This window comes from Ovis canadensis, chromosome 9 (genome assembly GCF_042477335.2).
Source record: "Ovis canadensis isolate MfBH-ARS-UI-01 breed Bighorn chromosome 9, ARS-UI_OviCan_v2, whole genome shotgun sequence".
In the NCBI taxonomy this organism is placed as follows: Eukaryota; Metazoa; Chordata; class Mammalia; order Artiodactyla; family Bovidae; genus Ovis; species Ovis canadensis.
The window spans coordinates 72,072,949-72,099,748 of NC_091253.1; the positions used below are offsets into that span (position 1 = coordinate 72,072,949).

A 26,800-nucleotide genomic window follows, 5' to 3' on the forward strand; every position below is an offset into this window, starting at 1 on the left:
AGGTGATAATTTAAAGTAATAAGACGTTTATAAATAAACATACTAGAACTTATACCAAGTGAGTGTAGGCTTTCAAAACCACCACCTGAGGAAGCTGCCAATTTATTCAGGTTTTGCTGACTTTGGAGAAAACATTGTTGTGAGTCTTTAGAATAATGATCACCACCAGTTTCTGAGCCATGAGATCACACCAATATGTTGCTAGTTGCGTCTAATTTTTACTAAAGTGACACTTCTGGGAACGATGTTCAACCGAGTCAGAACATGTTAATCCTAATGGACTAGTGTCAGCCCAGGGTCCCTAGAACTGAGGGGCCGTGGTACCGCGGGAATCCCAGCTTCTCCCTGAGCACTCCCTGGGAACCACCACCATCTATCAATAGTAATGAAGAGGCGGCTCCTGGCCTCAAAGCTGCTGCTGCTGCTGCTGCTAAGTGGCTTCAGTTGTGTCTGACTCTGTGCGACTCCATAGACGACAGCCCACCAGGCTCCCCCGTCCCTGGGATTCTCCAGGCAAGAACAGTGGAGTGGGTTGCCATTTCCTTCTCCAGTGCGTGAAAGTGAAAAGTGAAAGTGAAGTCTGTCAGTTGTGCCCGACTCTTAGCAACCCCATGGACTGCAGCCTACCAGGCTCCTCTGTCCATGGATTTTCCAGGCAAGAGTACTGGAGCGGGGTGCCATTGCCTTCTCCGTGGCCTCATAGAGGGTCCCCTAAATTCTGCTCCTGCATACTGCAGACAGTGGGGTTCTGATTCTGATTAGTGTCCAGGCCATATGAATCCATTATAAGTTTTAGTAACACCCTTGATATTTATTACCTGGGTGATTCTGCCATCTTATTCATCAACTTTCCTCTGAGCAAATTTTGCCTTATTCCAGAAATGAAATTGAGTCCAGAAAAGTAGCTTTTTCTACTGCAGAGAGAAATGGTTTAATGAATGTTTATGACCTTTATGTGTGTGCATTCAGTCGCTCAGTCGTGTCTGACTCTTTGCGACCCCATGGAATATAACCTGCCAAGCTCCTCTGTCCGTGGGATTTCCCGGGCAAGAATATTGGAGTGGGTTGCCATTTCCTCCTCCAGGGCATCTTCCCAACTCAGGGACTGAACCCACATCTCCTGCAGCTTCTGCATTGGCAAGGAGATTCTTTACCACTGAGCCAGCTAAGAAGCTCATATATACCTCTGAGCAACTTAGAAAGTAGAATTAGGAGTTCAGATTCAGAGACCTTGTCATCTTTGTATAATAAAAAATGACTAGCCATAGTATTCACAAATAAGAGATGCAGAATCTATAATGAACTAGGCAGTAAGAACATGTTTCTCTTGCTCCTCACTGTGTTGTTGTGACTTGAGAGTTTTGATTTCCTGCGAAGCAGAGAGTTTTCCGTTCTTTTCCTAAAAGGGGAAAGGAGGCCGAGTTTATAGAGAAGTGAATTCCTAAAGGAGAAAATCCTTTTATTGATTAAGTATCAGGCGTTTAGGTTGTGAGTTTTTTCCTTTCCTGTCTGTGACTTCTCCACGCCAAGAAGATTTCAACAGGTAATAAACATTCAAAGAAATACAAGGGTGGAGAAGGCTGTGTGTTGGTTGTTAAGGAAAATCTAAATCAACTTAGAAGGAAGGTAAAGGAAACCAATGTTTATGGCTTGAACCAAAATAAATTTTATGTAGAGTTCCAATGGAAAATTGCACCAGTATCACCAAGTTAAAAATTATATATTTATCTAATAATAAAGCATGTCCAGTCATTTAAACTAAAACTTTAAGCTGAAAAATGTACTTGAATAATACTTTTGTGATAAAGACAATTTTTATGAAATATAATGTCTGTTATGATAATCTGGTGTAAATTGCTTTGTTAGACTATTAAAGCAAAACCCCTCTGCTAATATTCCGGAATCACATTTCAATAGAATATTGCATAGTAAATAAAGTAAAAGAATGGATCAGCTTCCAAAAGCCCCTCTGTTAGAAGTGAATATGGTTTTCAGAATTTGTTTTGAAATATGAATTTCGGAACTACAGAAAGAAGATAAAACTTTAAATAATTTTATTATGTCTTGCATGTGTGCAGCTCAGTCACTGCGACCCCATGGACTATAGCCCCGCTAGGCTCCTCTATCTGTGGGATTTTCCAGGCAAGGATACTGGAGTGAGTCGCCATGTCTTCCTCTAGGGCATCTTCCCAATCAAGGGATTGAACCCTTGTCTCTTGCGTCTCTTGCATTGGCAAGTGGACTCTTGACCACTGCACCACCCAGGACTCCCCTATTACATCCTAGTTAGTTAGTTAGTTAGTTAAGTCGCTCAGTTGTGTCCGTCTCTTTGTGACCCCATGAACTGTAGCCCATCAGGCTCCTCCATCCATGGGATTCTCCAGGCAAGAATACTGGAGTGGGTTGCCATTTCAATATTACATTCCCCTTACAGATTTGTCTAAATTTTTTTTTTCCTAACTCAGAACAAACCTTTTCGAATCACCCACGTAGAATGTATGTGTATGTGTATACATACACACAAAAGTGAGTATGAATATATGTATTCTGAGTTATTTATTGTGCTGTATGTGGACGTTAATTATGCATGCTCAATTATTAACAGCAATAGAAAGCTTGGTGTGATATAATAATCATTTTTAAATAATCCTAAATCTACTCAAGTTGAAAAGATTGTGACAGCGGGAGCCTAAACAGCTGCCCTGAGCAAAATAGACACTGCTTTCTTTGAAAGTTGAAAAGGAGAAGGTAACAATTATCCCTGAGACACTGGAAACAGAGTTGTCTGATTTTTTTTTTTTTCTCAAATGCCTCTGCCTCTTGTAAAAAGAACACTGTGCCCAGAATGAACTAGGCAGTGGTAAACCTCTCAGAAGCAGCACTCAGATAAGCAGATAATTAATGTATTAAAGGTGTAATTGAAATTATAAATAGCTTTCATATGTGCTTCTAGTACTGTGCAACAATTTGTTACTTGTCTGAGGTGCTTTCTTGAATTTTAAGTCAGGGTGCCATGTGGAGCCAAGGCAGAAAATAATTCTGCAACATAACTAGCTCTACAAGATGAAACTTGATACAGAATTGAGTAGGGGTAGAAACCATGATCATTAAACATGTGTTTGTCCCTTTATATTTCTTCCATAAATCCAGTGTTGCTTTTTATCATTAAGAAAATTCTGAATCAGACCAGTATCAGTTAAGTCAAACTATGTAGTTCCTATATGAAATCTATCTGTCTAGAGGTATTTTTAGCATAGATTAAAATTCCCAATGTGCTTACAAATTATTTGTCTGGTAAAAAGTTTAGAAAAAAAATTTCTTTTTGGTTGTCTAACTTAATCCTGATTTATATTTAGTTTTTAAAAATAAAAAACTGCAGAGAACTAACCTAACAACTTTAAACATATTCTCATTTACAATGAGTGTATAATGGCATACACTTATTGGTGGGACCTTTGAAAATCAGAACATTCAAAGGAATTGTTTCTCCATTTTAAAAACCATACCTCCTTATATTAATGAACTCGGTTCACTGTGATATTTTCAAATGCTTTCTGCATCACTTCCTTAACAGGCCACAAATGTTACTTTCATGTTCTTCTCTAAGTTTCAAAATAACTCCCTCAGATAGGAAATCATATTATTTTTCCATTTTTGATCCCTCTTTTCCCCTACCATCAATACTTTTGCCTTGGTAAATCAGTCTATTTTCATGCTTTCTTAAAACAAAAGTCAAGTTCGAGAAAGAATAGCACAGCTGTTTGAAATGTCATATCTTATAAAACAAATCTATTAGGAAGGTCAAATCCTGGAAGGGGTCAAGTTAATGATATAAGTGGAATCATTTGGTCATTTTCTGAAATTTGTAAACTTACAAACATTAAAGCCCTGCATTAGATTTGACTAATTAGCTAAACCTCTGCTAATGGTGATTTTCTTCCGTAAAAGTTAGGACTTTTATGTTTAAGGCACACTTTTCTTTACCTTTATTTTTTTCTTTTTGGTAAATGTGCGTTGCTTTGAATTTTAGTCTGGTACTAGTTAGTCCATTGTGTTTATTTTTAAATTATTGCCTTCGTTTGGGATGAATTGAAAAGAATCTGATTATTTCCATTCTTATTTTGCCAAAGAAATATACACATGGGCAACAAAGTGTACATATATGTATAATTCTAAGTATCTGTGTACATATGTGTATAATATATATAATAAAATTAATAAAATAATAAAATCTTGGAAAATAGGTAGAAAAAGAGGGATGACCAAAGTCAGATCTAGCCACCTAACTTTTCCTTTGGCAAGTACATAACTTTTTGAAGCATATAATATCTACAAATTCCTTTGCATGCATGCTAAGTCACCTTAGTCATGTTCGACTCTTTGCAACCCTATAGACTGTAGCTTTTCTGTCCATTGGATTCTCCAGGCAAGAATATTGGAGTGGGTTGCCGTGCCCTCCTCCAGGGGATCTTCCCAACTCAAGGATTGAACCCACATCTCTTAGAGCTCCTGCATTGACAGGCAGGTTCTTTACCACTAGCGCCACCTGGGAATCCCATAAATTCCTTACATAAGTGATTAATTCTTCATGAAATCTACCTGCTGGTTTCTTACATTCATTGATTCATTATTTCTGCCATTACACGTTTTCATCTAAAATATTTTATCTTGTTGTCTGTTATAAACTTTTTAGCTGGGAAAGTAGTATAAGTTTGTGAGTTTTAAAGGCAGACATTTTAAAATATAAGACCACCAGTTCCTGAAGTTTTTAAGTTATTAAACTGGATGACCCTGAAACCACTTTACTTTAAAGAAATGTGTTCATGGAATCACACATATACATATTTTAAATATATGTTTATGTGCATATGAATATATTCTTTAAATGTATTTTATTTGCAGGTATATTTACACTTACATATGTGAATATATTATATATGTGTTTTATATATAGATATATAAAATAGTCCATGGGGTCGTGAAGAGTTGGACATGACTGAAGTGATTAATCACATATGAAATAGAGAATGTCAAATTCCAGATGATTGTTTATGAACATAAATTCATCCAAAATTATTTCTTGTACAAAGTTTTCTGTTGTGATCTATATGAATTTAAGCAAATCACTTTATGTAATCTAGAAATAAATATCCATTGTCATATTTTGTGATAATATATACAATCTAAGTGGTCACACCACATGAAAGGAAGAAAATTACATGCAGCTAGAATGAGTTATATATATATAAGGGAACTTGACCTTAGCCGACAGTGCATTTCTTTATGTTCTAGAAAATTCCCAAGGCCACTTATTCCTTCTTCACATTTCTGTTTAACTTTAGGATGATAAATATGTATCTTTGACATACTTGTGAAACTTATGTAAGTGACTAAGTCATCACACACTGCTTTGTGTAATGAATCCTTTAAGGTCTTTTGGAACACAGTTGAAAAAGAAAGGAGAGAGAGCGGTCAAAAGACAGAAGGCAAGAGATAGATTTCTATTTTTTAAATGTATAATTAATGTTATATACTTTTTTTTAGGACAGTCATCTTTATTTGAGAGTTTTAGGATCACTATTCATACTTAAAATAAATATGAGGTCTTTTGTATATGTTTTCCTCATATTTACATAAATATGTAGCTACAGAGGTTGAATTTTTACATGTCCAAATCTTATTCATTTATTCAGGAGCTTCTGAAATCTAATATCTATTTATACTTATTATCTTCTGAAGTTAAGAGAGAAAGGAATTTAATGCTCACTGAGTGTCTGATACATGTATTCTCTCATACAATTATATTTATGTTAATTGAGTGCATATGTGCATTGAGAGAACTCTAACATAGTTATAAAAGTAAATCACAAAGTATTGATGTCTTATTTCCCACCTAATAAAATCAATATTTATTAGGCTGACATTGAAAACACTCTCTTAGGTACTCTTACTGCTTTTTTTCCTACAATCTTACGTACAAAGTAGTGAATTGTATTTATTCTCAACTCCCCAGAAAACTCATGGAATTTTTTTCCTTTAGTCTAACAACATCATTGATACTTTAGTTTCACTTATAAAATATTATATTGCTTTAATGAAAATAAAAGCAACTAGTGACATTTCACCATGTGTTAGTGCTGAAAATGTTTTAATGGATTCAGTTGTGTATGTATGTATATATACACATATGTATGTGTATGTATATATCTGGTTTTGTGTGTGTATATACATGTATACACAAATATACACCAACATATGCCACTTCTACTAGTTCTGAAAATTGATCAGAAGCTCATGTAAACAAAGCTCATTCCTCTTCTCTGCTGTCACGTAATACATTTTTTAAATATGGTACAGAATTTATTAATTTTCTTTTATGTCTCATAAGCTGAAACTGTTTTCAATTTGAGTCCTATTTTCTGTGATAATGACCACCATTCATATTTCATGAATACAACTGCATTTAAAATGATAACATTTTGATCACAGCATGTATGTATATGTACACATATGCGTACATTTTAACAGACTGTTTATTAAAATTAGCAGTATCCTCTCTGATAGAGGTCAATTCAGTAAAACTGTCAATAATTAAACACCAACTATGTGCAATGCACTGATAATACAAAAGATTAAAGTGGGGTGGGGGGGAAGCTCTTCAGAAGTCCCCAGTCCCTTAGGAGTGGCATGCATTTGTAAATAACTGGAATCCAGCATTCTTTCTCCTATACCTAAACTCTGGGAAACAGGGCTGTTTGACGATTTAAAACAATTTAGTATGTGAAAGTCTAAGGTGGAATTGGCATTCTGAGTTCCAAAAGTTAAGCTTACACACTGACAACGGATTACTTCTTATGAAGAAAAGTAGTTTTGATTTATTTGGGATAAACTTATAAATGTGGAAAACAATTAAACCATTTGGGGGATCTCTCTTTTTTCTTTTATGTTTTTAAAATTTCAGCTTCTCTATGAATCTTTTTTTTTTCCAAATATTTTTAAGAGCTTAACAATTGAGGGTGTTTTCTTTTTTATTATTATTCCTATTATTCCACAACAAGGAGAAATGTTATTTCTTATAGGTAAATGACAAAAAAATTAATTTAGGGTCCTTCCTTGCTTTAATTTATTTGCGTCTTCTGCAGAGGTTGTGGACAGTTTAATAACCTTAATCCAGGGAAAAAATAATGCCAACAGAAAAATACAGATATAAACCAGAGGGAGGATATAAGAAAGTCAAACAGGAGCTCTATATCAATCTAGAGGGGTGGGATGGGGAGGGAGATGGGAGGGAGTTTCAGAAGGGAGGGGATATATGTATACCTATGGCTGATTCATGTTGAGGTTTGACAGAAAACAGCAAAATTCTGTAAAGCAATTATTCTTCAACAAAAAAATAAATTTTAAACATATATAAAGCAAAAAAACCCCACAAAAGTTCGTTGCTTTATTGCAATATCAGAGCCCCTCTCATGAAATAAAATCTCACTCATTAGGAGATTTGTGTCTCAGGATGTCCAGCCAGCCCTCAGTACTGGTTTCCTGGTATTCTGCTTGCTGTACGAAATGTCAAAGTCTGAAATGATTTTAACTGTTCCCTTTGGAAGGAATGACTGAGGGGTTGTCTCGAGAGAGAGTTCGTGGTGTGATGAGGTAGTTCTTGCTTTGGTACGTGATACAGTGTGATTAACAAACTCCAGATTGCACAGAGAAGTGGGTCGGAGCACAGGTTATTAAGTACAGTTCTCTACCCAAGACGATGTATTGCCTCACGCTGATATGGCAGGACTGGAGGGGGAATATATACATCTATATAAAAGCAAAGACAATCCTTGCTTTCTTCTTGAGCAGCTGCAGCCAGTCCCACTAATGGACGTGCAAAAGCAAAAACGAGCAGCCCAAGGTATGTGTTCATTTTTACAGATGGTACTGCAGACAAGTTGGTAATGGAAAAGGAAGTCGTGTACGTGAGCTTTTTGACCATGGGGGCGGGGAGTGGGGGACGACAGAAGGACAGCCCGATTACAGTACTTTCCTGTGTAATTGACCGTGTGAGTTATGGAAGAAGCAGTTTTCCCATGAAAGATTTCACTTATTACAAAGTTGCATCATTACTGTTAAGGAAATGCATAATTCCAAGTTGTCTTTTTAAAATAATGTCATTAAAACTTTAAAAATCATCTTAGACATCCCTGTCTGCCCAGAGCCTCTATAATGAAATTATCCGCCAAAGTTGGGTTTTACCTGTAACAGTTACAGCATCCTCATTTAAAGACAAATCTTTCATTTGAACAATGGCAAAATGTACTAGACACTTATTTTAAATCTTGGAAAAGTGTATTTAAATACCTGGTTTGGGGTCATGAAGAAATACAAAGTTGAATAAAAAATGAGATAGTATTTTAAAAGAATTATTTATAGATTCAGAAGTTAAATGAAGTTTAGGTTTATTTCCCTTAAGTCCATGCCCCCACCCCACCTCCGTGTATTTAAAAATCACAGAGAATGAAATTGTGTAAGAAGTATTACAATATGGTCTGGTAAAGTTTTTAGTTATTTAGTTCAAATTGCATATTTGGTATCAGTGTCTCTTATTGATCCATTTGCAGATTTTTAACAGTTCTTAACTGTTTCAAACTTCAGGATATTTAACTGTATTTCTATGCGTTTTGTTGCTATTGTTAAGTGAAAATAAGTGGCAAATACCATCTTTCTGCTGAGCAAACTGTATGCTATTTAATGTCTGATCTCAACTCAATACCCTGTAAAACATCTTTATAGAGTTATTTTAGGCTTTGCTCTTATATATATAATGAAAGGGAGACTGTATCACACATGAAAAGTATCAGAGTCAACTGCACAGGCCACTGAAGAACATCTACTGATCTGATCAAGTACATAGACTATATCTAATAATGGGGGAAATGTTTAAGGGAAAATAATTAAAAATACTTTCATATTATTCAAATCTGAGGAATTTGGTAAAATGACCTCATTTTTCAGAATTGGCAGTATTTGATCTTGAATAATGAGGATTCCACACATTGCAACAGCTCTCTGCCAAGGAACATACCAATATATAAAGTAAGTCTAGTACATTGGTACCTGAACATGTGTGTTTACAGCACTCCTCAAAACCCCAGTGGCATGTTTCCTGCCTGTCTCCAGCCATGACGAATGCAAATGAGTTCCTGATTCACAACTGCCTTCCCATGATGGCATTTCTAGGCACGAAGTCAGTGCACTAATTTTTGCTTTTCAACAGAGGCTTTGTTCACATATATTTTTTAGTTTTTAGTTTTTGAGACAACAGTATCAAACTCATGCACTGCACCCATCTGCCTTCCCCACGCTACCCCTCCCTCTCCCAAATGCTACATTCCTCTGGCTTCGACTGAATCTTTCAACCTCAACACAGATCGTTGCCATATCTGATCAAGGATGAGTCATTTCTTTCTGGTACCTCAAAACTTGCATAGTTTAATCAGCTGTTATAGGGTGGTTTGAAGAGAGAAGTATTCTTCAAAGCTAAGCTATGGTGAAATATTTTTGGTAAAAATTCCCCAATCACTTCTTTAGTAATAGGACCTGAAACATGGTTAAGAACTGTGGCTCTGAAGTGAGATATCTTACTATTTAGTATATGAAAAATCCTTCTAAGGCTTAGTTTTCTCACCTGTAAAGTGGATAGAATAACCATAATGATAATAATAATGGTAATAATAGTTCATGTGTCTTAGGTTTGTTTAGAGGATGTCAAGTAAAGAAACTAAGTCTGTAGTGTATCATTCTACACAAAATAAATACTTGGTAAATATTAGACGTGTGATGGTGATTAGTCAAAAAGGGACAAGAAGTAGTCACGCGAGTCTACCAGATAGCTGATTCAAAAATGGTGTTTATTCATGGCTGCGCTCGGTCTTTGTTGCTGTGTGGCTTTTCTCTCGCTGCGGTGCACAGGCTTCTTTCTCATTGTGGTGGCTTCTCTTGCTGCAGAGTGCGGGCTCAGTAGTTGTGGTTGAGGGGCTTAGTTGCCCTGCAGCATGTGAAATCTTCCTAGACCAGAGATTGAACCAGTGTCCTTCTGCATGGGCAGGCAGATTCCTAACCACCGAACCACCAAGGAAGTCCCAAAAATGATTTTTAGAAAAAGTCATGTGTTTTTGCCTGGACTTAAGAGACTAGGATGTATTTTTGACACTAGTTAAGTCAAAGAATCATTCACAATCTGTTACCTCGTCAGTAAAATGAGAGGATAATAATCCCTAGTAATTCATTTTCAATCCAAACTGAGATAATTATATTATGTCAGGAGTTCTTAACCTCATAATCCATGGGTACTCAGATCCATGTGAAATCTTTGGATGCATTTTATGAAGGACATTCTTTTGAACAGCCTGAAGTTATTTGCAAAATATTTTACATATCTTTTTTATTATCTGGGGAGAGTGTCATAAATTTTATCAAAAGAGTTTATGACTCCCAAGAATGTTAGAAACCATTGATATAGATGTAAATTCCTTGAGGATGGTAACACTTCATTGACTAGTTATTATCTGTTAGCAAGTATGAAAAGAATTACTGATTATTATCTGTTATTTTCCTTTTCTTTCAAAATGACCATGTCATCATCATTATCTATCATAAAACCAGTCCTACTTAGGTAATACATAAAATACCTCTATTTGTTTCTTAAATTAAGTGCTTCGAAGCTGAACCTTTTGAACTTTAGGCTTTTTCTAGAAAAGTCCCTATCACCAAGGTGCTTATTTTCTATACTGTGAAGAATTCCCACAATAAATGTTTGCCAAATATATTGTTTAAATAAAAATTGCAATAACTTTATTAAGATATAATTGATTCTCATATTCTCATGCTGAAATTTACTTAAGAAGTGCTAGAATTGTTTAACTGTGCCTCCAAAAAGCCCCCCTTTTTTTCCCTTTTCAGTGTCAGATTTTGGCACTGGCATAGAAGAAAGTCCCTGTTGAAACACTCTTGACCATTGTTGTAACTGAAGGAAAGGCGAAAATGGATCTGTGGTGGCAGAAATAGAAGCAATAAGAGGCTTGAGCAGTTCTTTCGACAATAGTGACTATCACGTGAAGTGAAAAGACAGTGTAGATAGAAATCTTCAGCTATATTTTCAGCTGTCCAAATACATATTGCTGTAATGGCAGGACATTGTTACAGAAACAGCAGGGGTTAGAACTCCAAAGATCTGAGTTTTTCTAGTCCTAGTCTGTTAAGTAATTTGTGTATGACATCACATGTTTGCTTTGCTCATTTTCCAAATTTGGAGTAAGTCTAAGTATGGAGATGGGGATCCTTCAGACCTATGTAGTAGATTATATTATCTGTACGATAAATTTATAAAATCAGAAGATTTGAAGAATCCATACAAATAATTTAAAATGTGGGATTTCCCCGGGGAACTCTCATTTTCTGCGATCCCACGCCATGAGTCACCAATTGCATCTCAGAAGAAATGGAGCTAATCTGTTTTAACGTGTCCTGATATATTGGGCAACTCCAGCGTGGTGACGTGTCAGTGGAAAAGTCTTGGGCACATTCATACCTGGGTACAATGTATGATTGCTAGAATATGAATTGCCTCATGTCCTGGAACAGAAGTTGTTCCATTGCTTCTAGCCAAAGATGTCAGTTTAGTTTACACTGGTCTCCATTAGCATTTCTGATGTGTTGAGGAAGTAAATTTAATAAGCAGGGTAAACAGGTTTTGTTTCCAAACTCTGAGATAGGTGATTATAATATGGATGCTTGGCTGAACCTTGTAGAGTCTCTTCAGTTTTCTGGCAAGAAATCTGAGGGCATAGAGGGCTGTTTTAAAGCAGGCATAGACTTGCTATACAGCCTGTTTCAACTGATTCTGTACAATTTTATTTGGAGCAAAAGTCAGCCAAGTTATTGATATCTATTGCTTTCTGTTGGCAAAGCTCTCTCCCTGCTCTTGCTAAAATAACTGGCCAGCCTTTGCTTCTGATAAAATTCTGGCTGTGAATTTATTTAGGTGTTCATTGCAAGCCACTGTCTGTTTTAAGTTGTTTTAGGTGTGGTGTTCTTTATATTCTTTAGCCTCTGCTGGTGGGTAGTCAATAGTCAGTAAATTCCTTAATGGGGGTAAGTGGGAGAGAGTGACTTTCTCTGTATCTTGGTGGTGAATAAGAGTGATAATGGCTAAAATATTATTTATCATTTATTCAATAGTTATTGAATTTCAGTTTTATAGTGACAGTCATGAACGCATTATTTCGTTTGTATCAACTCTTTTGGTGGTTGATAGGACATTATTACTGATGGGACAATAAGCAGGGTTCTTGTTTCTGAAACGACTAGACTGTTATCCATTTTTATAAAGGAGCACAGAGAATAAACCCTCTGATTATTAGATAACTTTCAGCCTTTAAGTGAAATGTATTTGTGGGAGATGCTTTGGTTTCTTGAGAAATGTTTTCATATAATTTACATGAATTAAACTGTCACTATTCATCAACAGTCTCGGTTTTTATCATGTTGACTGTATATATGGTATGTTTTTAGCAGATTCTACTGTGAACAGAGAGATTACAGACCATGTCTGCCATATACTTCACTGTAACTCCAGCTTTTAGCACAGTGCCAGGCACATGGTGGACATTTAATAATTAGTCCCAAAACTGAATTGAATTATATTTACCACTAAAGTTTTATTACTACAAAGTTGTACCAAAAGATTCTATCATAGCCATCTGTACATTTCCCTAAAATGAAGTTCTCAAAAGATTCTTGATATAATCAAGTAAACATAGAATTGTTTAAAGAGTTAAAAATATTTGAGGTGCATCCAGACTAACAGCACATATATCAAATTTCAAGTTGATTTGATTTAAAATGGCCAAGATATAAAACCATAAAAAATGTGAGTAAATACTCTGCCTATCAAGGCTTGTTATATAATTACATGGTTTCAGTATGGTTTTTATTCATAGAAAACTATTATAAAGGATCATTTCTGCACAGATAAACTTCTCCAATGGGGACTTTTAATATCTTGGAGATGAATTTCCATGACTCTAAATGTTAAACCACTTGAATGAATAATTCAATCAAATTTACTTTTTATCAATCAAATGAAATAAGTTCTGTTAATAATGAAATTTGAAAACCTTAAAATGTTTGCTTTTGGCTAATCTTCAAATAGTAAAATAAGCTATAAAAATAGCTGAACCAATTTAAAACTTTTTTTCCCATTCTTGTTCTTTTCTAAGGACTCATCTGGGTTTACCAAAATATGTGTCAGCGCTTAACACAGAGGGATCTGTAATTGACTGAGGATTTAAGCCCCCTAAAAGCAAAACTTGAATCAGAAACTTTGAAAAAATTTAGTGATCATGATGCCTTATGGTAGTTAGCTGTGAGCCTAAAGACTAGAGGTTTCTTCTATTAGTTATTTAGTCATTACACTGCTTGGTGCAATCTCCAGCAGGGAAAAGAAAAATATATATATATTGGATTTAAAATGTACTTTTATTAAAAGATGGTGTGTCATTTTCTGTTTCAAATCCTGGCATGGATGATTGTCCAGATTTATCGCCTAACTTGCTGTTGCAAAAATCGGTATGGTGGTTACAATACATTTGAAATGTGGGAAGGAAAGAAGTGATCCAAAGAATTCTCAGTAATTGAAAAGCCTTGGAGATGCCGATCATGGGGGCTGGCCTCAGAATTCCTTGCAATGAACTAACTATTCCTATCACCACTCTTCCTTTTCCACATAGGAAATTACCAGCCAGCAGAAATAACATACAGGCCATACAGATTCGGCCTAAAAAGTTAGTGGGCGAATTATTTAAACTTGAAGTTAAATGTAGTCAGTGCCTTGTTGATCCCAGAATTTCCTCTTTAGACATTTTCCATTGAGGTGACTTTCATGTAGATTTGGGTTTTCTGCTGACAATCCTTCAGTAAGGACAGTGCATATATATGTCTCCTGCACAAAGTCATGGAGGTTCAAATCATCATTAACACCTTTTTGGGGGGGTGTTGCTCAGTTTCCAGTATCTTCGTTCTATGGCCAGGGATTGAACCCACACCCTCAGCAGTGAAAGTACAGAGTCCTAACCACTGGATCACCGGGGAATCCCCTATTATTAACTCTTAAAAGCAGCTTGTAGGAAAAGAGAAACCATTTTATTATTTGAAACATACACATATACCATCAGCAATGCATGACTCTAATGATGTGTATAAAGGAGAGGTAGAGCTTCATTCTTCCATTCAGTTCAGTTCAGTTGCTCAGTCGTGTCCGACTCTTTGTGACCCCGTTAATTGCAGGACTTCAGGCCTCCCTGTCCATCACCAACTCCCAGAGTTCACTCAGACTCACATCCATCAAGTCAGTCATGCCATCCAACCATCTCATCCTCTGTTGTCCCCTTCACCTCCTGCCCCTAATTCCTCCCAGCATCAGAGTCTTTTCCAATGAGTCAGCTCTGCACATGAGGTGGCCAAAGTACTGGAGTTTCAGCTTTAGCATCATTCCTTCGAAAGAACACCCAAGGCTGATCTCCTTTAGAATGGACTGGTCAGATCTCCTTGCAGTCCAAGGGACTCTCAAGAGTCTTCTCCAACACCACAGTCAAAAGCATCAATTCTTCGGCGCTCAACTTTCTTCACAGTCCAACTCTCACATCCATACGTGACCACAGGAAAAACCATAGCCTTGACTAGACCCACCTTTGTTGGCAAAGTAATGTCTCTGCTTTTGAATATGCTATCTAGGTTGGTCATAACTTTCCTTCCAAGGAATAAGCATCTTTTAATTTCATGGCTGCAATCACCATCTGTAGTGATTTTGGAGCCCCCCCAAAATAAAGTCTGACACTGTTTCCACTGTTTCCCCATCTATTTCCCATGAAGTGATGGGACCAGATGCCATGATCTTCATTTTCTGAATGTTGAGCTTTAAGCCAACTTTTTCACTCTCCACTTTAACTTTCATCAAGAGGCTTTTTAATTCCTCTTCACTATCTGCCATAAGGGTGGTGTCATCTGCATATCTGAGGTTCTTTATATTTCTCCCGGCAATCTTGATTCCAGCTTGTGCTTCTTTCAGCCCAGGGTTTCTCATGATGTACTCTGCATATAAGTTAAATAAGCAGGGTGACAATAAACAGCCTGGACGTACTCCTTTTCCTATTTGGAACCAGTCTGTTGTTCCACGTCCAGTTCTAACTGTCGCTTCCTGACCTGCATACAGGTTTCTCAAGAGGCAGGTCAGGTGGTCTGGTACTCCCATCTCTTTCAGAATTTTCCACAGTTTCTTGTAATCCACACAGTCAAAGGCTTTGGCATAGTCAGTAAAGCAGAAATAGATGTTTTTCTGGAACTCTTTTGCTTTTTCGATGATCCAGCGGATGTTGGCAATTTGATCTCTGGTTCCTCTGCCGTTTTTAAAACCAGCTAGAACATCTGGAAGTTCACAGTTCACGTATTGCTGAAGCCTAGCTTGGAGAATTTTGAGCGTGAGTTTACTAGCATGTGAGATGGCCCTGACTTATATCTTCAGGACTTAGCAGGTACCTGGCTTCAGCTGTTTCTCAGAGAGAGAGAGAGAGAGAGAGAGAGAGAGAGAGAGAGAGAGAGAGAGAGAAAAGCCTGGAATGTAGAATTGGGAAAATTAACTCTCTTGATTTTCTTGTCTCCAGTGTCATTAGCCATCTCTGCCCAACTGAAGATAAATTGGTCAATCCAAATGGGAGACATTCCTAGGAAATATTTTTCTAAAAAACTTTATTTTCAAAAATAAGAGTAATGACTAGTGATAAAAATTATTATTGCAAGAGAGATGATTTTCAACTTTAATAATATTTAGCCACTCAAGACAGACAGCACTGTCCTAGGTACTTATTAGTTAGACTATTTGATGACTGTTAGGGGACATGATTTCTGTCTTTAACACAGTATAAAGGAGAATGACAAACTGTTTTAAAACTCTGTTGTGCCTGATAAACTGTGAATGAAATAAGGTCTTTAATGCCTTTCTTTCTCTTTAACAAGCTTGTTTTTAAAAAGTGAGGCAAGGGAGACTTCTATTTTGCTTCCTTTGGCAACAGACTTTTTCTCAGCACTTGATTGGGTTAAGGATGTTGGTGACGTGGGAAAAATTGCCATACTCGGTCCAGCTAGGTGACATTATGCATGGTGCAGCTTTTGCTGGGGTCAGGCTGTCGTCTGTGATGTGGTTTAGAGAGGTGCATCATGGTCCACCATCCTGCAGTCACACAGCGAAGGACACTGCCCACTTCTCCCACTTACTCTGCTGCTTCCAAAATTTCCAAGTGCATCAAACATAGGGTTCTACAGTGCTTACCAAAGTGATACATTTGTTAGATGGGAGGTAACTAAATGTATGAAATATTTCTCACCTACCTCCTACTCTCTGCCCCCACACAAGTCCGCTCCTATTGAATTCTAGGTGTGAGCACCTAGGTATTTCACTCTGACTCAACTTTCCATTCTCATAGTTGATAAGAATGACACAAATGAAATGCATGTTCTTATACTCAACCGTATGCTTTAAGCATATCTAAAATGTAAAATAAGTAGATTAAGGTGATAAGAATGAAACAAAATATTTTTCTCTTAACAAAAGAAATACAGCTTAATCCCTAATGGATCGATGATGGATCGATAACTTGAGAGCTTACTACATCCCTGATATTGTTTTAATTATACGTCCATTTGTCCACATTGATACTCGCAGCAGCTCACACTTTAAAGAGGGGGACATTTAAGTACTGCTAAGTTAAGTAATTCACTCAAAGTCGTACCCAGCAACTCAAGACAGAGGCATGTTTTGAATGCAAGCTGTCTGTCTCCTAAATCTATTAACCCCCATGCCATACTGACTCCAAATAAGTGAATCCAAATTAGTCTTGATGTATTTAAAATAAGATATGGTTTACCTAAAATATACCAGCCTCTATTGGAGCCTAAATGCTGCTTAAAGCAAGATGTGCCTGTGTAAAACCAGCACTGTAATTTCAGGATTTTCCCTCAAACTAATGAAGGGCATTTTCTTTGCAAGAGACTTAAGTGCAAAATTATGCAAGGTTGAAGCGTTCTCTGAAACCAGGATTACACCCACTTTGGCATGCCGCGTCAAGCCGCCAGGACGTAAGGAAAGAAAAGCAGGCTGCAGTGAATGGTTATACATTCAGGTTTGAGCCGCAGCCATATATGTGGGTTAGTTTCCAAATGGACATTTACATTGCCTTTATGTGGATCAAATTGGTGTTTATTTGCCAAACGTGTTATTTAGATCTCCGGGAAAAGACAGCATGGCCCCAGGGAAGTTTCACAATTATAACCTAACTAGGCTCCCCAACTTACCTCGGATAAAGGGGGCCCCAGAGTGTTTGATAAACACAAACTCTAATAGTTCATTGACTTGAGGGAAATAGCAGTCTGTCCTTTTGCAGTAGGTCCCTATTGGGACTTTGAGGACCAGTACCCAGTGTTTTGTTTCGAGACTGAGAAATTTATTATACGCTCCTGGTCCTGATTTGGGGGGTCAGGGGAGTAAGGAGAAAAGGGGAGCCAGAGATTATCTTTGTGAAAAATTTAGCTTTTATTATATCACCTGAAGTAGCACAACCTGCTACACTAATGAAATTGTGTTCTTGGTTGAAAAGGGCAATTGTTAGCTTGACTTTGTGCTCACTAAAAACATTCCCCCAATCTTGTTAAATTATTGCTCTCATTTCAGATTTTTATGGCTATGCAGCTTACCAGTCCTCATTTCTTTACGTTTCATTCATTTTCCTTGTATTGATGATTAATGGAGGATGTCGAATGTTAGAGTGAGCAGGCATCAGCAATTGCAAGATCATAATTAGTTTAGCTGACGAGGGCCTCTGATAGCACTTGCATCTGGATGGAAAAATTACCCTATAGGGAACTGGCTGCTCACCAGGTCTTTTTAGTGATACATTGTGAAACACCCGATGAATCAAATGCCCTTTCAATGCCAAGAAAGTGTTCCAGTCTTGAAGCCAAAATTATGTCTGCAGAAAGCTTTCCATTTGAAATGTATCAGAGTACAATTATAACCATTGTATTTTCTTGGCAGGGATACCCCTCGTCTACAGTATGGACTCAAGTTAAATAAATTGCCTAAATTTTATGAATCCCTGAAATTTTGACGTGTAGTGTTTGTAATTTTAAATTTATCACAAAATTGGGTTCCAGCAAGACTTTTTCCACTCCTTATCTAACATGCATATTTTATCATTAAAGGCTTTGCTTCCTAGAGAAAAGAGAGCAGAGTTGCAATTCAGGCTGTCTTTTTTTTTTTTTTTTCCTTCTTCTTCTTCAGCCAGAGTTCCATTTCCTGCCTGTTAGTATTTGCGCCTATGAACACAGCCTGACTTTTGTTTCAATGAGAAGTTTAATGGAATCATTACTTGATAGCAAGAATGGAACAAGCAATGCTAATGATCTACTTTTAAATATTCTTGGATTATTTTTCAATCTGGTGATTAGAGAATTCAGCCCACTAAAATTTCAGAAACGCTTGTGATTTCCAAGTCTGAGTCAAATAAATAAATAGCCATTGATGGGACTATGTTGTCTGGCTTAAGCAGGCCCCTCATAAGGATTCTCATTAGTAATACTGTACTTCTAGTTGGCAGAAGTTTCTTCTGTTCCTCTCAGATTTGAGAGATAGAGGGTGTTCTCTTTCAGATTTTACAGGTGCAAATGAAAAATTAGAACTGTCTTATTAGTGTCTTAATACTTATGTTACATGAATGACATCCAGAAAGACATGCATCAGGTTAAATTGTAAGTGGTTTACATGCTGCACTTATTCCAAGTTTGACTATATTTTGAAGCTCAAGTAGCCTGGGCTCCTATTTTTCCAAAATATATTTAACATATTGCCATGCTCTGTCTTTTGACTTTTGATACTTTTAAAAGGTATATTTTAGGGTTCAGCATTTAGGAGCCATCATTAAAGGCACAAACCCCAAAGTTCAAAAAGTTAAAGCTGTTTCTGTGAAAAGCCTTTGGTGTTGCACACACCTCATCCATCACTGTAGGGTTAATTATAATGAAAATCAGTGGTGCCTATTAAACACAATTGAACCTGACCTCATTATGGGCAGTGTGGTTTTATACTGTCATTGTTGCTAGTCTAAAGACAAAACTCCTGGGTTGATTTGGTCTAACTCCACTGATCATGTGACTCACCTCTGACCTTGTATTTTTTTTTCCCCATTGCAGAGGCGCAGAGGCTCGGGTGTTTTTTGTGCCAATTGCTTGACCACAAAGACCTCTCTCTGGCGAAAGAATGCAAATGGCGGATATGTATGCAATGCGTGTGGTCTCTACCAGAAGCTTCACTCGGTAAGAACTTGTTATATTGTTTCAGGAAAAGCTTTATAAAACAGCCTGGGCTGTGGCGTGATAAGTACCATTCCCTGGCTTGCAGTGCCTGCCCCTGCAGAGTTTAATCCAGTTGCTTTGAGCGCACTTGTGATTTATGGTGGACCAGCCTTAGATGTTATGGGGAGATTCATGTGAGATCATTACTAATGCATTATGTTTCTTTTGATATAAAAGAGGAAAATGATTGATTTCTGGGAACTTCACATAACTGATATGTGAATGAGTGGGTATCAGAATTCAGTGACATTAATTTAGGTAGAAAGGAGAAACTTTTAAAGCTCAAAAGTACATAAATTTAAAAAAAAGGCAAGAAGACTCTCCCATGTTCAGTATAAAATATATGGCAAGGGTAAAAATGCTTCTTTTAGAGTCTACTTTTGGAATTTGCAAGTGTCATCTAGGCTGGAAGTAGGACAAGTTCAGAAGAGTGGTTCTTCTGGGACCAAGATGCCAGGTGACTCTCTCCAGGGCTTCCAGTGGCATCTGAGGGCTTGAAGAGCACACAGCAGAGCAGAGAAAGGTGCAGAAGTGTTCTGTGTTTTAAGATCTCTGGCTGGCTAGCTTCTATGACTCTCTGAGCTACGTCAGTTATTTCTAACCAAATTTTAGGTAGAATCTTATAATAAAATTTAAACTTACAAATCTCCCATCTTTATATGCAGTTGACTTCCTGAAGGATTTTTTTTTTTTCTTTTTGATTTAGAATATTTAGGGACTTCCCTGGTGGTCCAGTGGTTAAGGCTTCGCTTTCCAATGCCAGGGGTACAGATTCATTCCCTGGTCAGGGAACTAAGACCCCGCTACCTTTCAGCAGCTAAAAAACCAAAACATAAAAGAGAAACAATACTGCAACAAATTCCATAAAGTCTTAAAGTCCATAAAAATGGTCCACATCCCCCCCCCAAAAAATCTTAAAAAATAAAAAAAAAGTTTATCTGCTGACCAAAGCTGCCTTTAAAAATAGGAATGCCCCACTTAGTAAGCAAAAATCTGTTTCCTTCTGCCTTTTGCTTTTTGTTTGGCATTTTACCACAGCTCTTAGCACCAGCCAGTGAATAGAATGCAGCTACGGGGAATACAGTTTTAGACAAAATGTCCTCCCAAACGGACCACTGGAAGCACTCTTTTAAAAAATGCATGCTGCCAACAAGACTAATTGGTAGTAAACTGTGAAAACCTTAGTTATTAGCATGTAGCTAGCAGAAGGAATCTCCTCCTACCACCATCACCTTACTTTTTTTAAGCCTTCACCATTTAAGCAAGCAATAAGCTTCCATTTAATGAGTACTGACATTAATGATTTTAATTGAATGCTGTCCAATCAAAGGCCAAATATTCATTAAACTACTGCTCTTCCAGGTTATGTTAATTTAACAACTGCAATATAAATGAAAAAATTTTAATAATTATTTTAATATTCATCTCTCCAGAAATGTTTTTAATTTTGAGGGGTTTTTTTAATCATAAATTTCCTATACTTCTACTCCATGAATTCCATGGCCCTACATGCTCTTAGTTCTTATACATTTGTGCATAATAATTCTCTGATATCTCTTTTATGGGCTGTAATTCCTTTACCTGTCACTTAAATATTGGTCTTCTTTAGGACTCTAAAACAGACACTATATTTCTTCCACTCTTTATTCTACAGGACAAAACTCTTCATTCCCTTGAGTTTTCCCATCAACTCCATATATTTACATTTTTTATAAATATAACCTTTATGTACAATACAATCACAGACCTAATGTATAGTGTTCAATGAGTTTTAATAGTGTCATCTTAATCAAAATATAAAATAGCATGTTTATCTTAGAAAGTTAGCACATAGCTGTTTTAAAATATACTATGTGTTAAAATATTTAATTGAATTTAAATATTATAATTAATACAAGTTTTAAAATAGATCAAAATTTGTGAAATTACCTAAAGCAGTGTTTAGAGGAGTATTTTCAGCATTAAATGCTTAGATTCAAAAAGAAGGATAGAGATTAAATATGTATGTTTGAAATATGAGATCTTTATAAATCTGAAATTCTGAACAAAGTAAATGAACATGGACTATCCAGGGGACGTGACATTTTCATTCTAAAACCAGTAATTTGATGTTCAATAACAAGTGCATTCTCCTTTTTCCTTCAAAATATCTTTGTGACAATAAAAACACTCCAAGAGGATTTGTGTTTTGTTTACACTTAAAAAATACTCTCTTGCATTAAGATGCATCCTTTCCAGGTATAATTCACAAATTACATAATGTTCATGTTCATATTTTATGTAGGGATTATTTCCTGATTTCAGTAATCTTTTAGAAAAAATCAGTTTTTAGCCCATGTAAAGATTCTTTAAAATTTTAATTTGTAAATATGCAGTCACTTATTAAACATATTCTCTTGATTTTATAAATCAAAGTTAAAGCTTCTCCTGCAAGTAAAGTTTTTATTATAGTCTTATCTATGGATTTTAGTCATGTAATATAAACACCTATTGAACATGTACATAAATACCAGTCATATCATACTTAAGCTGGGGGAAAGTCAGCATTCTATTTAAGTACAGAGTAGAATGACAGATAGGATATTTGAAGCAAGCCTACAAATAAATTTAGATTTTCAACAGAAAACAAATGCTTCACCCGTTAACAGGTAAAATCTTCCTTAATAGTAAGTACTTATATAATTAGAGGAAAAAAAATGAAAGTGGGAGTTTATTTAAAAAAAAAAAAAACCTCTCACTGGATATAGCTTTGATCCTGAAGAATTCCAAGGTCAGAGGAGCCTGGCAGGCTATAGTCCGTGGAGTCACAAAGAGTCCCACGCAGCTGAGCAACTGTTGGGCTTCCCTGGTGGCTCTGATCATAAAGAATCTGCCTGCAGTGCAGGAGAACCATGTTCAATCCCTGGGTCAGGAAGATCCCCCAGAGAAGGAAATGGCTTACCCACTGCAGTATTCTTGCCTGGAGAATCCCATGGACAGAGGAGCCTGGCGGACTACAGTCCATGAGGTCAGAAAGATTTGGACACGGCTGAGCAACTAACAATTTCACTTTCACTTCACTTGATATGTTTCCTTACAGTTCTGTCAGTTTGCCTTTGATTATTTATATTCTGATGTTTAATATTATATATCCACACTTGCAGTTATTTAGGAGAATGTGTGTATTAGTCATCTGGGCCTTGACATAACAAACTACCATAAACTGGATGTCTTAAAGAACAGACATTTATTTTCACAGTTCTAGAGGCCGGCAGTCTGAGATCAGGGTGCAGTGTGGTTGGGTTCTGGTGAGAGTCTCTTCCTGGCTTGTAGAAGGCTGCCTGTACTCTATGTCTGCATTTAATCTTGTGTGTTAATCACTCAGCTGTGTACGACTCTACAATCCCATGGACTGTAGTCCGTTAGGCTCCTCTGTCCATGGGATTCTCCAAGAATGCTGGAGGATAACCATTCCCTTCTTCAGGGAATCTTCCCACCTCAGGGATTGAACTCAGGTCTCCAACATTGCAGGCAGATTCTTTACCATCTGAGCCACCAGGAAAGCCCTCACTTAACCTTATTTACCTCCTAAAGACCTAATCTTCAGATACAGTCACACTGGAGGGTAAGAGATTCAGTACATGAGTTGGAAGGGAGCATCTGGGGGATGGGGAGGAAGACATAGTTCAGTCTACAGCCTCGTATCATTTTTCCACAGTTGTCATCAAAACCGATCTCCTATGTTACTGTTGACGTCTTCTTGGTGCATGACTCAAAAGTTGAGAAATCTTTTAGAAAAATCACATTTCTTCAACTAACTTTCTATATCGTTTTATCACAAAATAATGCAATTCTGAAGTCTCTTGAATTTGGAAAGGCTGTTTTCAAGTAGATTAAAGTTTTTCAGTCCTCTCTGTAAAGATGGGCATGATTTAATTAGGGTAAAAGAGTGTGCTTTGGTTCTGTCCTCTGATCCTGCTCAGGGCAAAAGGAGGAGATTTAGTAAATCTATAACATAAAGCCTGTCTTTGCTTTGAACTTGAACATGGTTTATATTTGTGAGGAATTGTTAATGCATTTTAATGTATTTTTTAATGTTTTCCTTTTATGTATTGTGTGTGTGTTCCCTGCAGACTCCCAGGCCTTTAAACATCATTAAACAAAACAACGGTGAGCAGATTATTAGGAGAAGAACAAGAAAGCGCCTTAACCCAGAGGCACTTCAGGCCGAGCAGCTCAACAAACAGCAGAGGGCCGGCAGTGAGGAGCAGGTCAACGGCAGCCCCTTAGAGAGGCGGTCGGAAGATCACTTAACTGAAGGTCACCAGAGAGAAATTCCACTCCCCAGCCTGAGTAAATACGAAGCCCAGGGTTCATTGACTAAAAGCCATTCTGCTCAGCAGCCAGTCCTGGTCAGCCAAACTCTGGATATTCACAAAAGAATGCAACCTTTGCACATTCAGATAAAAAGTCCTCAGGAAAGTACTGGAGACCCAGGAAACAGTTCATCCGTATCTGAAGGGAAAGGAAGTTCTGAGAGAGGCAGTCCCATAGAAAAGTACATGAGACCCGCGAAGCACCCAAATTATTCACCACCAGGCAGCCCTATTGAAAAGTACCAGTATCCCCTTTTCGGACTTCCCTTTGTACATAATGACTTCCAGAGTGAAGCTGATTGGCTGCGGTTCTGGAGTAAATATAAGCTCTCCGTTCCTGGGAATCCGCACTACTTGAGTCACGTGCCTGGCCTACCAAATCCTTGCCAAAACTATGTGCCTTATCCCACCTTCAATCTGCCTCCTCATTTTTCAGCTGTTGGATCAGACAATGACATTCCTCTAGATTTGGCGATCAAGCATTCCAGACCTGGGCCAACTGCGAATGGTGCCTCCAAGGAGAAAACGAAGGCACCGTCAAATGTAAAAAATGAAGGTCCCTTGAATGTAGTAAAAACAGAGAAAGTTGATAGAAGTACTCAAGATGAACTTTCAACGAAATGTGTGCACTGTGGCATTGTCTTTCTGGATGAAGTGATGTATGCTTTGCATATGAGTTGCCATGGTGACAGTGGACCTTTCCAGTGCAGCATATGCCAGCATCTTTGCACGGACAAATATGACTTCACAACTCATATCCAGAGGGGCCTGCATAGGAACAATGCACAAGTGGAAAAAAATGGAAAACCTAAAGAGTAAAACCTTAGCACTTAGCACAATTAAATAGAAATAGGTTTTCTTGATGGGAATTCAATAGCTTGTAATGTCTTATGAAGACCTATTAAAAAAAATACTTCATAGAGCCTGCCTTATCCAACATGAAATTCCCTTCTTTTATTATTCTTTCTTTTGATGAGTAGGTTACCAAGATTAAAAAGTGAGACAAATGTTCAGTGAGAAAAAAAAAAAAAGGAAGATGGTTAATAGTCCTGATTTAGAACCTAGTAAGTCAAAACCATCTTGGTGAATGTGTACTGTGGAAACCATCCATAAGAAGTATCACCAGACTATAAGTATGATGTTTGTATAGAACGAGATCAAAGCTGTTTAGAATTTGGAAGGGTTTACATATTATGATCCTAAAGCAGTATTGGGCTGGCCATTGGCCCATTTGTTCAAAAACCCATAAATTATTGCCTCAGTTTCGAAGTATCATGAAATCCTAGGCAGATGAGGAGAAATTTAATCTCCAGGGCAGTGAAAGGAAAATGGCGCCCTCTTAGACGAGAATCCTCTCATAGATCATGTTTCAAATTTAGACCTAGAAATGCGAGCTGTGGTTAGGCTTGGAGAGAGAGCAGCGGGAGAAGTGACAGACGGTGGCACGATGATTTTGGCCAGCCCTGCCTGTACATACACATGCACACCCTCTCTGATATTTTTGTCCTTTAGATGTTCCCATACTCCTTTCAAAACTAGTCCTCTTGTTTGCGGTTTAGGTTCATTTTGTCCAAATATATATGCATTTTTAAAAAACAGTGTCCTCAGCACTACATAGTAATTTTATTGTAGCCAGATCATTCTTTCTTGTATGTGATGAACCAGTTTGGGTTTGTTTTCTAAGCTTCCTTTGGGTCACTAATCTCATTTGGCATGTTCTAACTAAAGGGATCCCCTCAGTTCAAAGGACTAGATGGATACAAAAGTTCAGACCATGGCATTCGCTGATGTAGAACACATGGTATTTCTCCACAAGGTGACCTGCTGTATTTATTTATTTTCTTTTGGTTTAAATATAATTTCCAAACTTTGTGGTCAGGCAGCGTCTAAGGTTACGTTACCACAGGCTGACAGTTGGTATATGTACCAATCAATTCCTCCATTAGATTTATACAGGTTTAGTTAAGTAGCATTAAATAGGATTCTTAGAAGTATGTTCTTCATAGTACTTTTAATACTTAAGGCTTTGTAAAACTATCCATGAAGGGAAAGCCTCAGCATAACTGCTCAGGGAAATAGGGCTAAATAACTGAACATTAAATAATTGGTTAAAGGTGCTGTTAGTCGAGCCTCAATGCTTGCTACACGGATGTATGTACAAGGACTGACTTTAATAATTTGCATTATATTGTCCCAACCAGTAGTTTATTTTTTGCCACGGAGATGTAGAAGATATTACAAGCTACTGGATGCACTGTCAGATTAACTTATTTCATTAAAGAAGTTGGGAGAACAAATAGGAAAAAAAAACCTTATTTTTCTAGTAAATATTAATGTATTACATTTCAAATAATGGTGCCTGACATATTGAATAATTATTTTCTACAGTGTACGTATGCAACAAAGATATTCCATCATGCATTAGAGTCAGTTCTGACTCTGCCTAGCTGTTTACATTTGCAAATGTAGCAAACAAGGTAATGAAGCAACTATTTCTATTGCGGTAGATATCTTTTGTGTGTGTGTGTGTGTGTGTGTGTGTGTGTGTGTGTGTGTGCATTAAAATTGTAAACGGTAACATGAAACAAATGAACGTTCTTGATATAATGGTATGAAAACAAGAAGGAAATGAAAATATTTTTATGCCTACTTAGGAAAAAAAGGGTAGCACTATTCATTCCAAGTACTTTTTTTTTTAATTTTTAAGCTCTTAACTCACATTGTTATGCTTAAAATGATAAACATATATCCTCTTTTTATTGCTTTGTCTATGTTTCAGATGAAACATTTCAGAAATTATTTTGATAAGTGCTGCTGGAATCTGCAGCACTGATGTTTTTATTGCATTCTGTAGTCGCATTTGCACTCCATTTTTACATTAATTCGCAGTTGCTTTGTATTGTTTTGTTTGGGTTTTGTTTCTTCTTCCCAGTGCCAGGTCTTCGTTTCTTCAAGTTGGATGGCAGGTAGAGTTCAACCAGTTCGTGACTGTTGTAGTG

General features: G+C 37.0%; 1 protein-coding gene across 4 annotated transcripts in view; it reads left to right on the forward strand.

Annotated features, from left to right (window-relative positions):
• Positions 1-26,422, forward strand: part of TRPS1 (transcriptional repressor GATA binding 1) — a 276,051-nt gene extending 249,629 nt beyond the window's left edge. For all 4 annotated transcript variants that reach the window (XM_069600369.1, XM_069600365.1, XM_069600368.1 and 1 more), the window contains 2 exons: positions 19,285-19,407; positions 23,559-26,422. In XM_069600369.1, the coding sequence (XP_069456470.1) occupies positions 19,285-19,407; positions 23,559-24,620 (1,185 nt within the window). In that variant the 3' untranslated portion in view covers positions 24,621-26,422. The remainder of the gene's footprint in view (positions 1-19,284; positions 19,408-23,558) is intronic.
• The last annotated feature ends 378 nt before the right edge of the window (positions 26,423-26,800 follow it).